The sequence below is a fragment of the Coturnix japonica genome, chromosome 3 (genome assembly GCF_054131305.1).
Source record: "Coturnix japonica strain WE chromosome 3, WE-NBRP24, whole genome shotgun sequence".
Taxonomy (NCBI): domain Eukaryota; kingdom Metazoa; phylum Chordata; class Aves; order Galliformes; family Phasianidae; genus Coturnix; species Coturnix japonica.
The window spans coordinates 46,725,423-46,738,709 of NC_140665.1; the positions used below are offsets into that span (position 1 = coordinate 46,725,423).

General features: G+C 38.2%; 1 protein-coding gene across 4 annotated transcripts in view; it reads left to right on the forward strand.

Moving 5' to 3' along the window:
- The window catches only part of MTHFD1L (methylenetetrahydrofolate dehydrogenase (NADP+ dependent) 1 like), a 134,701-nt gene that overhangs the window by 53,688 nt on the left and 67,726 nt on the right, over positions 1 to 13,287 (forward strand). For all 4 annotated transcript variants that reach the window (XM_015858104.3, XM_015858105.3, XM_015858106.3 and 1 more), the window contains one exon: positions 1,211 to 1,322. In XM_015858104.3, the coding sequence (XP_015713590.2) occupies positions 1,211 to 1,322 (112 nt within the window). The remainder of the gene's footprint in view (positions 1 to 1,210; positions 1,323 to 13,287) is intronic.

The following is a 13,287-nucleotide window of genomic DNA, read 5'->3' on the forward strand; positions in this document are numbered from 1 at the left end:
GTAATGAGAATGACACTGCAATTGCTTGCCACAAGAAATTAAGAATTCATTATGTTCAATATTACTTCTTGAGTGATAAAACACAAATGAGAATAAATCCTGTGGATCTCAGTCTAGTAGCAGAAAACTGCAATATTATTTAGTTGAATGATATGAAGGTAAATACTGTATTAAGATAGAAGTAAAACCTGAGGGAAGGATAGGCTTAAATTGGTAGAGTAGGGTAGTGTTTAATTTAAGTAAATTCCAAGCCCTATGGAGTGGAGATAATTTTGTAGTTTGCATTTTACCTCCTGTTAGATTAATGCCTAAATGTTATAAGATGTTAAAGGTGTAGCTAGTTCAAGTTAAATTTTTGCATAAATGCATAAAATCCTATAGATATTGCAGTATATAATCATTATCAGACAGAAAGCAAAAACAAACTAAACACTAACATCAATATGTTGTGACAGTAATAATCAATACCATTCCTCTTATTTCAGGGCACAATTTTTGGTTTATTTACTTTTTCTGCTACTTTTCTACTATTTCTTCTCTGACATGTATGAGGCAGAATTGTCTTTAGGTTCAACTCAGTTGTCTAGTCTCTGAAGAACATCCTCTGCCAATGTGTATGTATGTTCCCCTCTTCCTTCTTTCAATTAAAAGAAAAAAGTAAAGAAAAGCACAACAGTTTTCTTAGAACAAGCCTGAGAACTTATGTGCCAGTGCCAAAGGAGGCAAAGGAATGTTATGTTGTTGTTCTAAGCAAAACAATTATTAGTGTATAATTGCTTCAATAGGGAGCAATAAGAACAGGTGTTCATTGTTGTTATTTGTAAGAGATTTGTATTTGTTGTTAGTAAAATTAGAAAACATTTTCTATCATAACCTAAGTATTTCACTAATGTTATTTAGTGAAACAAAGGAAAAATACTTAGGTTACTACAGAAAATATTTTTTATGAAAGAAAAAGGAATATTTTTTTTCTATAAAGCCTGTTTTCTTAATTAATAGTGCTGTGTTTGTGGGGCAAGGGAAAACAACAACTTTTATCCTACACTCCTACACTTAATAGTTTCCAAGTTTCCATTTTTTTGCTCTGCATGCTTTTGGTTTGTATATAATCTAGATTACTTTGCTGAGTTTTTGTTGAGTTTTTGTTTGCTGAGTTTTTGTTCTTGGCTATTCATTAAACTAATGAAAAATCTTTTTTTAAATCATTCAGGGAACACCAGTATTTGTTCATGCTGGACCTTTTGCTAACATTGCACATGGAAATTCTTCAATTTTGGCAGATAAAATTGCCCTTAAACTAGTTGGGGAAAAGGGTTTTGTAGGTAAGTAATTACTTTGCTCACTAAACCAAGTTTTATTTACCTATCAGGTTTGTTGGCTAGTTGGCATGCAGTGAAGTGAGAGTATAAGATAGCCATGAAAAGTGATAATGCTACTTTATTTAATGCTGGAATGAATAACTGTTTTAAAAGCTAATAATCTTAAAAAGCCTTAAGGTGAACATGGGGAATAATACCAAAACACTTCTCTTGCCCCACCCCTCAAGTGTTCTCACCGTCATTCTGGAGTTAGCCAAACCTGTTAAAGGCACCATATAGAAAATGAAAACCTACCTGACGAAAACCATTCACTTTTTCTGTTGGGTTATTTCTCTGCCAAGCTCAGCCAAATCAGTTTGGTTGTGCCTGAGCCAGTGCAGAGCAACAGCAGAGAGGAAGTGGTGAAAGAAAGAGTAAGAACAACAGTAGACATGCAGAACAAACTATTGTGGTGGTGGGCAAAATAAACTCACGGCTCAAGTGCTGAACGGTGAATCAAATTTTATAAAAACTGGTTTTTATTTCTAAACTTCAAAATTCTCAAAACATAAAAGGTGTTGCAAACTTGCAGTAGTAATGCCTTTGCACTGCTGCAACCATTCTCTTCTGTGTATTGAGTGCCCTTGCTAACCTGTTATCAAAGAAATGCACATATGAAACAGACTGGGGAGGGAAACAAGGGGAGCCACAGCAGACCTTATTTGAATTAGGTCTAATTGCCTTAGCGCCAAATCATAATGCTATGAGAAAGATCAATCAGCTGTCAGCTGGTTGAGCTTTCTTGAACCTTACTACAATTGCATTACTGTTTGTACTAAAGCAAAGGAGATAAAAGGTTCTTTCCGTGCAACTAGGAGCAGTGGGAGACGAGGTAGAAGTCAGGTTGACTTAAGTTAATACTAAAATTGCTCTTTGAACACCTATGGAAAAAAGCTTTTGAAGAAGTGCAGTAATATGAAACATAAGTCTGTGTGTGCTAGTGCCCTGAATCTAGAAGAGAAATATATATGCATGCTTATGTCATACCTACATGTTAGCCTAAATTACATAAAGAGAATTAAATTAATTGAAAATATTATGTATGTTTAAATTCGTGGCTAATTCTAGAAAGGATGAGGGAGATGTTTGCGTTGTTATATAATGCCTTTTTTAGACTTTTTTTTTTTTTGTCATAATACAAATTAGCCTAGCCTATGTATTTGCATGAGAGCTTGGAAAGATTTCTTCTATGAAAGTTGCTCACTAGTGACCAGGAAGATGTAGATACATTTTCTCAAAGGATACTTAGAAGCAGTAAAAATTATTCCAGTAGAGTATAAAATGTTGAAACCCTGTTGTATATCATATTGATTTGGGGAGGGAAAAATAAATAAATGAAAAATATCATTTTATTAATCTCTAAGTAAGAATGAAAGTATCGAAGAGGTAAAAATGCTGTTTATCTATATTCCGTTATCTTCAGGGCTTATTTCTTTTTAAGGAATGTTTATGGGTTTTCTTATTTCTGGCTGTTCATCTTTTATAGAGGTAAGTTTCAAATCTCCCATGCTCTTCAGTGCCTAGAAGAAATACTCTTCAAAGGAGCAGTGAAGTACATGCAATGATTTTTATTATAGTATTATTAACAATATCAGTTTCTAGAGTCAGTTTTGTATTGCAGTTAAGGTGATGGGACACGAGGTCTTCAAGGTTGTCTGGGAATGTCTTGCGTGTTTGCATATCCTTTACAAAATGCCTGGTCATTTCAAGGAAAGGAGTCATTTCCTTCATTGTTACTGTTGGGTCTGCTCATTTACTCTTTAAGAATCAAGTCTCCACTCAAAGATCACTTCTGCATTTTGAGTACATTTATTTTATGAGAGCAGAATTACTAGTTCATTGAGGCTTATCTGTTTGAATGTGGCCTTTTAAAAAGCGGGGAAAAAAGTAGAAGTGTTAGAGGTATCTAACGTTTTTTCATGGGAGCAGTGACCTTGTTTCTGCAAAAAGCAGTCTTTTCAGTGGAAAAGTTATTTTTGTCTCACCTGAATGGAAGAAGGTTGACAGCAGTCTTGAGCAGCTGGGTTCTAGACCCGGAAAAATATCACCTAGGGCTTGGATTTCTCATTATTCAGTGCCTTCCTGAAGCACTGAGAGCAAATGCATGCATTTCATGGTTTTTTTTGTTCGTTTTCTTTTGCCTGGTCCACCTATTTGTTTTTAATGCTTTGCTTTGTTTTGTTTTGGCTTTGTTTGTCTTTCATCCTAGCATTTCTCTTTAGGAACAATTGGTGTAGCTGCAGTGGGTGAAAATCTTGGTGTGCTGCCAGCTAAGGGCTTTTGTTCCAGACTTTGTTCTACAGAACACAAATCCTAATGAAACTGGGTCCACAATTAGGCTACATTCTCTCTGAGCAAAGAGCATCACCATGGTTTTGAGATCTTTCTGAACGTTACAAACAGCAACAGTTCCTAGAATGCTCTACATAGATTTTGCAGATAGTCACTAGTGTAAATGGCTTTGTTTGGTGGAAGATTTGCACTTTGACAAATGCACTTTCTAATAACAGTTTGGCAAGACACATGGGTAGAGATAGTGTGTAACACTTACTTTTTTATTAAATGTTGACCAATGTTCTTCTACTAAACTGAGGTCTGGAAGGAGGACTAGGTGTGCTCCAGCCAGCACTGAGGTCACATCCATGTGAACAGTGAGCCCTGTACCCTATGAAGCTGCCGAGCAAAGCAGTTGGCTGGTAACTGCCCACGCTTATCCCAGTGTACTGTGTGCCTGAACCTCATGTTGCCATTGAAATTCAGGGATGAAGGCAAATGTTCATACTGATGGTGGGAATTCAGGTCAGCTGTGCTGCAGATTAAACTATCTGAATCAGTTTAGTTACTTGCTTTTGCTAGGAGTAAAGGTTTTCACTACTCTGTGTTCTTTTGCCACCAACTAATGGTTGTGTTTTCAGTCCTGTTCTCACACTGGATCTGATACTAATTAGGCTCTTGGCAGAGCAATTTCAGATCTGTGTTTTGCCATGTGTAGGGTAGCTGCATGATCTTGTGAAAGAAAACAAGAAGCATTGGGAATATCGTAAGGTAAGTGGCAGGACTTGAATGGTAAGGAGAGACATTTTAGGGACTGCGACCTTAGCTCTCAGCTAATGAGAGAGTTCGAAAGGAGGAACATGAGAAATGTGTGACAGAAATAAATCCATTTCCCATGTAGTAGAATAAGTACTTTAATCTAAGAATGCGAGTTCATTCATGTAAGAGAGTTTTTAATTATTTTACATTTTATTTATAGCATAACTACTTCAGAGCAGAATTCTACTAACTCTGTAGGCCCTGTTTTTCTCTTTGGTATGGTCTGAATTTGCACCAGTTTCACCAGTACATGTATTGTTTACCCTTGCTGGTTTAAAAGCCTCCTTCCTCCAACTGCTTGTTTCCAGTCCTGTGCAGCCCCTCGCTTTTGCCAGCATACCTGTTTATGCGGCCACTTGATAAACTAGACTGGAGAACAGTTCTTGATTGAAAGCAATGACAAGTAGAACAAAAACTTCCTGACCTTCCTTTCCCAAACGATGGCCGGGCAAACAGTTGTACATGCAGCAGGAGGAAAGTGAGACAATATTACATAAGATGGTATTTTTGGTACTGTTGAAATATATGTTTATCAAAGTGTAGTCTCATTTGGAACGATGAGGTACCAGTAAAGCTGCTGTAGATGCAATAGCTAATCAGATGGAGTCTGCACGACTGCAGCAGCCTGTCTCCTTTCTCAGCCTGTCCTCAACCATTTTTTCATGACTTCCTGGCGGCATAAACCTATTGCCCTTTTTGTTGGCTTCAATTTCTGCTGACTTAACACAGCAGCAGTTCAGCCTAGAGTCACAAAAACACCAGATCTGGTGCAGGGGAGGGGTGAGGTGGGACGGCCAGCAGTGAGACACCAGCCTCAGTTCTTTAAGTCCCACTGTTTGTGTGACCGCGTTTCACCACCAAGGCAAAAAAAGACTCTTCCCAGAACTGTTCGTTTAACATTTATTTTTAAATCTGACTTTTCCTTGCCTGCGTTGCTTAATTCTCAGTTCACTCTGCAGCTGGAAATGCAGCGCAGTGCCTTTTGATGTGCTGTGACTTTCGAATATTGTCAGTGAACAGCATTGTACAAGTCTGGTTTATAAAAATCTAGACAAAGTGCGACTGCTGAGCCCTGTTGTGAGTTTTCTCTAATGGAAAGCATTCTCTGCTTTGGAGTCAGGTATCCAAGGGAATTACAGTCCCTCATTAATTTCAAACAAGCTGAAGCCGCATACCTAGGTCACTTCAGATGTAGTGCCTTCTATTTATTTCCATGGAAACCACACCAGCTAAAAGAGTACAATAACACTATTTGATAGAGCAACTACAATATAGTTTTTCAACAGCCACCATCATTAGCTACACATTTTTGCCAGCAATGAACTAGAGCTTGCATGCCACGCTTATAGAAAATCTATTCCAGTGCTATGATGGCATTGTTGCTAGAAAAGTATTGCCCATTAAGTTCATTTTTCATCAGCCTGAACAAAAAGAAGCCAGAAGATGCCAAATCTGAGTTATATGATGGATGTGGTAGGGCAGTACAGCCAGGAATGTCAGTGAGCTCCACAGTCTTCCAACTGTTATGAGGCCTAGTACTATCATGTTGCAAGAGGAAGGTTGGCTTCTCTGACCTGACTCTGGAGGTTTGAGCCTTCATCTTGGTCAGTGTCATGATGTAGCATTCAGAGTTGACGGTTTGTCTAGGTTCCAGGAAATCCAGAAGGATCGCCCCTTTCTTATCCCAAAAGACAATTAAAATCACTTTTACCTGCTGAGGGATATATCTTGAACTTCTGCTTTGATGTGGAATTTACATCATGTTGCTCCATAGACTGTCATTTTGAATCTGTCTCATAGTGGTGACACATCCCATCACCAGTGGTGATGCAATCCAGGAAACTGTCACCTTCAGCCTTGTGTTAGTTCAGTAGGTCCTGACAAACTTGCTTATGGCATTCTTTCTGTTCCTGTGTCCACCTGGCACAAACTTTGCAATATTGCAGCCCTCATTTTGAGTGCATTTAAGCTGATATTCAGCTCTGTACATGGTTCCTGGGTTGTATTCTGCCAGCTTGTGCAGGTAAGTTGTTCAAGATGCTCTCTGTTTTGTGGTGTGGCATTGCTATGCATGACTGTCTGACATATGGCTTGTGTTGCTGTTGCCACTGCTGAAGTGCTCCACCTACTGCTTAAATGTGCTCACCCATGCTTTGGTCCCCAAATGTTTATGGATGTCAATGGGTGCTGTGTTTTCCACGTGGAGGAATTCAGCGACACACATTCGCTTCATCTGCACTTCAGTGTTGGACACCATTTTGTCAAGCTGCACCTCTGCTGCCATCTGTTGTATGGCAATAAAATGTAGCAAATATTGGAGGAGGGGACAGCCTCTACTTCCATACCACCAATATCTGCCTCTGTTGTCATAGGCCAGCATAATAAAATAGCGTTTCCTTCAGAACAACCCTCATATTTCAGCTGGTCCGTTCTATCTCCTATCACTGCTGCAAGTGTGAATGTCCCATTGAGGTGGCTGCACTGCTTGGGTGAAGATGTTATGGACTGCAGCATGATCTTGACAGTCACCATCTGAACTTGCCCAGGCTGACCTGTTAAACTGATTCGAATTCACTCACTTTTGATTCAGCCTTGTTGTTAAACACCAACTGGGATCTTGGCAAAGTGTCTAGGAAGGGGAGCTCAGCATTTAAACAGAGTCCTGTGTTATGGCTGAGCATCTGAGTTGCTTATTCTTTCGTTTGTGTCATTAAGTTATTTCTTCCCCAAGTTGTTCTTTATTGCAGCCTTCAGATCTTGGATTGTTGAGGAGTAAAGTCAAACATGTGGCTAATCCACAGCAGTTGGTGGATGGTGAAGGCCAAGGCTGGTGTAAATTGTGACTGAAGTTTTTAATGGCAGCCTTTGTGATGTGTTTTCCAGTTACTCCAAGGCAAGAAGTGACAAGTGCCTTCTGATAGGCAGCTGTCAAAGTGCAAGGAAATGCGCCTTTTTCACAGTTGTGTTGCCATCCTCAACCAGTGATTTTCTTTTTTGGGATAGTATCCTTGGGAAAACAGCTTAGTGTAGTTTACAAGGAGGTGAAGGGTATGGGGTTCTATAAGTTTGCTTGAGGCATGTTCCACATGGGGGAGAGCAAAGGAAGAGTGCAAAGCTGCAAGCCGCAATGAAATTGAATTTATTCTGGCTGCCAATGTTCCAAATGTCTTTCTAAGGACAAAGATTTTTCTCAGAGAGGGGTGTCTTGAATTGCACTCAGGAATGGTGGGGACTACATTGCAGAACCCATTCTAAGTTTTTTCCCTTCAGGTGCCACAAGGACAGGGTTCTTGCAATCTTTGTTTATTCTTGTGAGCATGTACATTGGCATCCTTGCTAAGAAGGAAGAGGAAATACCAATAAACAAAGACAAAAAAAAAATCCAAAATAACAATAAAAACAATAAAAAGGGAAACAGTTCTTACTTCATCAACACAGAATGCAATTGGCCACTCCTTGTGATGAATCCGGTGCTCTGCTCAGGAAGAGGTCATTGTTTCTGACGCTTAACACATCCAACATTGTCAGAGTTTCTTACATCACCTCTCTGCTGCTCATCCCTCCCTCTGTGCTGGCTGAAAGTCACAAAACTCTCGCAATGTAAAAGTCCAGGTTCTTTTTTCCATCAGTCAGATTCTCTCCTGAAACTCTGTTAAGGCAATTAGAAGGGATGAACTGTTGTTTTTGTGTTGCTTTCTTTTTTTTATTATTAGTGAGCATTGAGTATCCAAATGATGTTTAAAGGATAAAATAGGAAGAGAAGTAAGCTTCCCTGTGTCACGTGTCAGTGTGTCAGGAATTATTACAGTAAACAACTCGGCAGATTGCCCTGTCAGTCTTTTAATACCATGACGATACCATGAAGGTGTTCTAGCTAATGGGAGGAGCTGTAAATCAGAACAAAAGTGAAGTGTGAACATGATTTTTGAATCCTAAACCAAACTCCTTCTGAACTTTGTTTTTCAGGCTTAGACTGTGTGTTTGGAGTTGCTTTCTTTTCTGCTGCTAAAGAGTGTATCCCATTTCACTCTGTGTTACAGAGGATGCTGTGTTAGGCAAGGTTGGGTCTGATGATGTCTTTACCAGTACAATGTGACAAGAAGGCAAGGAGGGTTTTTGCAAATGGTTGGTGCTGTTTCTTTAGTTGGCCCCACTTTTTGAATGGTGTAATGGTCATGCATCATAATGGTGTAGTTAGGTAGAAGCAGTAAATTTTTAAAAGCTAAATAATTGACTCTTTATTGCACTAGTGCTCTTGTTAGAGTAAACTGATGGTGCTAGCTGCTTTAACTTTCTGCCCAATACATACAAAGTTGTATTTCAAAAGGTATCCATTTTATGTACTCCTGGAGTAGACTTTATATAACAAGTTTACAAGCCACTTTACGAAAATAGTATGTGTTTAATATGCTAAGTGAATAATCTTTGGTAGGCTTTTGAACATCATAAAATACTTCAATCTTTTTTCTTACTAGTAGTCTTTTTCCAAAAAAGGAAATAAAGCCCAAATACTTTTGTTAAGAGTCTTTTGGCACAAGTACAACATGTGATATATTACATTTAAACCTTCAGTTCAGAGATTTATTTTTAACATTTTTGTTGCTGCCACTAGAAGGAGGATCTATGCTGTGGCCCTTCAATTTTTATGTTTCCATCTACTTTTTACATTGCGTCATTCCATCTCTGACTTTTCTTCAGTCCTTACTTCACAAGAAACAAAATATCATGCCACTACATTCAAGTGTTTTTCTGCTTGAATGAATATGTTTTTTAGTTTAAGTGTGTTAAAGCAAAGCTAATGTTTCCTGATATGAGGTGCTTGACATCATTATCAGAGTGGCTGTTACTGACCTGCTCTGATACATGTGTGTGCTACATACCAGATAAGGGGCATTCAGAACCTTACAGTGTTTTCTCTGGCCCTATTCAGAGTGCAGCTACCCAAACAGCTGTGTTAGCACAGTGGGTTTTGGGAAGGAACGTAATGCCATGTTAGCAGAGCTACAAGGCTCAGAAGGTCCTCATCTAAGTTGCACAAGGCATAGTGGTACCACAACCTGCAAATGAAGTGATCTTTACTCCTAGAAGATATGTAGGAACACCTGTCCTTAGGCCTTGAGTTGTCTTTCTTGCTCATTAACAGACAAGGAGAGAACTGCCCAGTGTGGGGCATGTCACCTCTGGCACATGTTCAGTGAGCTCTGGCAGTGACTGATCTTGTGGCCAAGGTACTGTTATGCATGTCATGATACATGCCTATTGGCAGCTCCATCCTGGACCTAAAGCTTTGTGGCTCTGGGTATGTAATCTCAGCCTGTGTGCCTGCATATGTAATCCTATTCTTTCTGGTTTTAGTTTATAAACTTCCTTGGGATGGGGGGCAGAACTATCTCACTGTTGCTTATGGGAAGATGCCAAGTGGAAGATTCCAAGCACTATGATAATAGGAACTTTTCAGGTGATAGGGCTTTTGCAGAGCCGTGGCAGCTGACTCAACATAAACGTGCATCAGGAGTTCACTGAGAAGCTGACATAGTATTTTAATGGTGTGTGTGCTTTACACTTTTCTCCACCAATCACATTCATAAATTAAAAATATGGCTTGTATAACTGCTGTGGCCTATCCATTATTATTTGTCCCAGAACTGTTCTCTCAAGGTGAAAATAGATAGGAAAGGACTGTTATTCATTCAGAAAGTAGATGGAAAACTCAGTTCCTAGTAAATGAAATACTGTTCTACTGAGGAGAAACTGATGACTTTGCAACTTCTGCGCTGTTGTCTCCCCTTTTCTTCCCTTCTCAAGCTGGCAATCTAACTTGAAAACTCTCAACTTCTAAGAAGCAAATAAGCGGCTCTTTGATCTTCTGTTACCTGCTGGTTGTATTGCTTTTATTTATAAGAAGAGAAGTGCCAGAGGTTAAAAAATGCAAACAGTAAAACATCGTATCTGTAAAGAAATTCTCTTAATTCATCACTTAACAAAGGAAATAAAGGCAGGCTCCCTAGCTAACAGAATTATTTTTGCTTAGGGTTATTTGGCAGAAAATCCATCATTCTCTCTCTCTCCATTTATGAGTATTTCATATTGGCTTATACCCTTTAGCAAGGGTCAGCAGGGCATAATATACACAGAGAGTTCAAGTCCCATTTCAAAGACTGAATTTTAATTTTAGTGGATGGTTTATTTTTAATACCTTTTGAAAATTAAAGCTGTTTATTAGATTTTTGTTTGTTTGTTTTAATGACTTTTTGATACTGAAATCTATTGTTCTTATGGACTACTTGAATAGGAATCAGGTTTGCTCAGATGTTTCCATCATGTCAGTCTAACCCTCTTTTTTTTCTTTCTGATTTATTTTCTGAGGCAAAAAGGGATTTGTTTTCTGAGAGCTTTTATAATTAAATAATTAACAATGTACAAATATGAAGGGGGGAATGTTTATTTGTGTGTGTATTTTGTGAACTTAACTTTCAAGGCTCCAGAAAAATCAATGCAAATGTGAAACTTGATAAGAACGTAAGTGTGTATTTCCATTTTTTATTATGGCAGTTTACTTGGCAGCGTTTCAATATAACCTACTGCATGTTTCTATTTAACAGCATTGCTTTTCTTTTTTTCCATATGCGTGTGCACACAAAGTGTTCAGTTAATATGCGTTTCAGAAAGAACTTTTGGAGCAGAACTCAGAAATGGTTTTTCTTTTCTAGTTCTGTGCTACCCTTTGTGCCAGCCCAAATGAAATAACATGAGGTCTGGGGAAAGGAATCAGATATCTCTTCAGATGATCCTGGACAAAAAATGCACATTAAATTTTATTTGCAGGTGTTTTGTTTTGCCTCATGATTTTTATGAAGTAGTTTATGATGAGAGGCAATACAGAAAGAAATAAGGTGATTCTTATTTTTAGTATTCAATCAACAAGCTATGTTATTCTATGCTGAGAATTTCTAAATAGTTTTAATTGAAAGCGTTGTTTTTCTTTGAAAACAGATACCTGGCTTGCTTACACATCTGATTCTATGCCTTAAAAGAAAGAGCACTAAAAATATCATACATTCCTTCCTAGGAAAAATTATTTTTAAACCATTTCTAAATATTTAATTAGATTGCATACAATACTAGGCTATATATGCCTAGTATGATTTGTTATTGGGAAGAGTGTTGATTTGGTATATAGCCAGAGTGCTTTTGAAGGTCAGATATTGACAGCATTTGAAAGCATGTGGCATCTGTTCTCTGCTTATATGAAGTATCCTAGATGGTGTATCAGTTTGCTGCTCTGACCTTTTCATTATGGATATTTTAGTTTTTCAGTTTTATGTAAATACTATGTAACTAACTTGATTTGATAGAGAGAATAGATTGGATTCAAATGCAGGATGAGAAAATGTGGGTTACAACTATTTTTAAACTTTGGGCAGCCTATCTTTATATGCTGAGTCTTTCTGTAGATTTCTTTGTACTTATTTTCTGTCTTGTCAGCTTTATTGAAGCTGACAAACTCAAACTTCTCAACTTTGCTTCCTTCAGTAATAACACCCATGCTTGAAATGTATCTCCAGCTCTGACTACAACCTCTAAGTGAGAATGAAGCATCAGGGAAGAAGCAGATGCTTTACATGCGTGAGGATGCTGCATCTACTACATCTCAAGCAGAGCTCCCAAGAGGCTGAATAACAGCTTCATAAATCAAGGGCTGCAAGTTGAGCTTTTTCTGCAGCCAATTAGAAATTCAGTGTAGGACTGGGGGCCCTTTGCTTGCACAAGCAGTGAAAAAGCACAAAAATATGGGGGAGGGCTGAGTATAAAAGAGCAGCTGGGATGACAAGATGATGGGCAATTAAGAAGAGGAACTGAAAAAATATGTATATTAATAAATTACAATGCTCACCAAAGGAGGATCCAAAGGTAATGTACAATTTACACTTTTGACTTGTAAACTAGTAGAATTATGGTTTATCCAAACCATAATTTTTTTTGTTGAGCTTTTTTGTTACTGTTTTGTTGTTGTTTTTTTGTTGTTTTCCATTGGGAAATCTATATGGGAACATTCTTATCCACTTGGGATTTGTCGGTGTGTGACCTTAGTACTGTCACTCTCCTCAGTCTGTGACTCCTTCTATAAGATAGATTACATGCATACACACACATATGGTTCAACAGGCACAATTACTTTCCATGGCAATTTTAACCAGCTGAGTCCGTTTCCTTCATCTAGAAATTCTAGGAAAAACAAATGATTATTAATGTATGACACAATCCATCAATCTTAGACTTGGAGGAGAGATTCAAATGCTGGTCTTGTGCAATTTATTTTAAAAACTTCGGAAATTAAAACCAAGTTAGTGCCTATCAGCAAAAGATGTAGGAAGGGTTACTTCTGAAAAGCTTCCGTGGCTTCTAGAATTGCTTCTGCTGCATTTATCATGAATGTGAATATTTCACAAAACTTTTGCAGCACAGTGGGTTTACATCACTGGTACTTTACTCTCATCTGCTCCTTTCTGGCTTGTGTTGCATCTTCTCACTGCCAGATGTTTTTTTTCCCATCTCCTAGATAGTAATAAAAGTATGTGGTGCTTTATCTCTTTGAAAAATCATTCCAGTACCTTGAATTGTGTATGTGTTTGAAACACGTATTACGCACTTGATATAATTTCCACCAGCAAAGAGCTTTTCTACTGAGTTCTTCATGTGGCTTTCTGTAGTAACTTAAAAGCCCTCACACTGGATGTTTCACTGGGTGATCTTTTCACCAAGACAAACTGCTGGAAGATGGCCCTCTTCATGAATTTCTGAACCATGGCTCAGTGGTTTTGGCAAGAACAGTGTT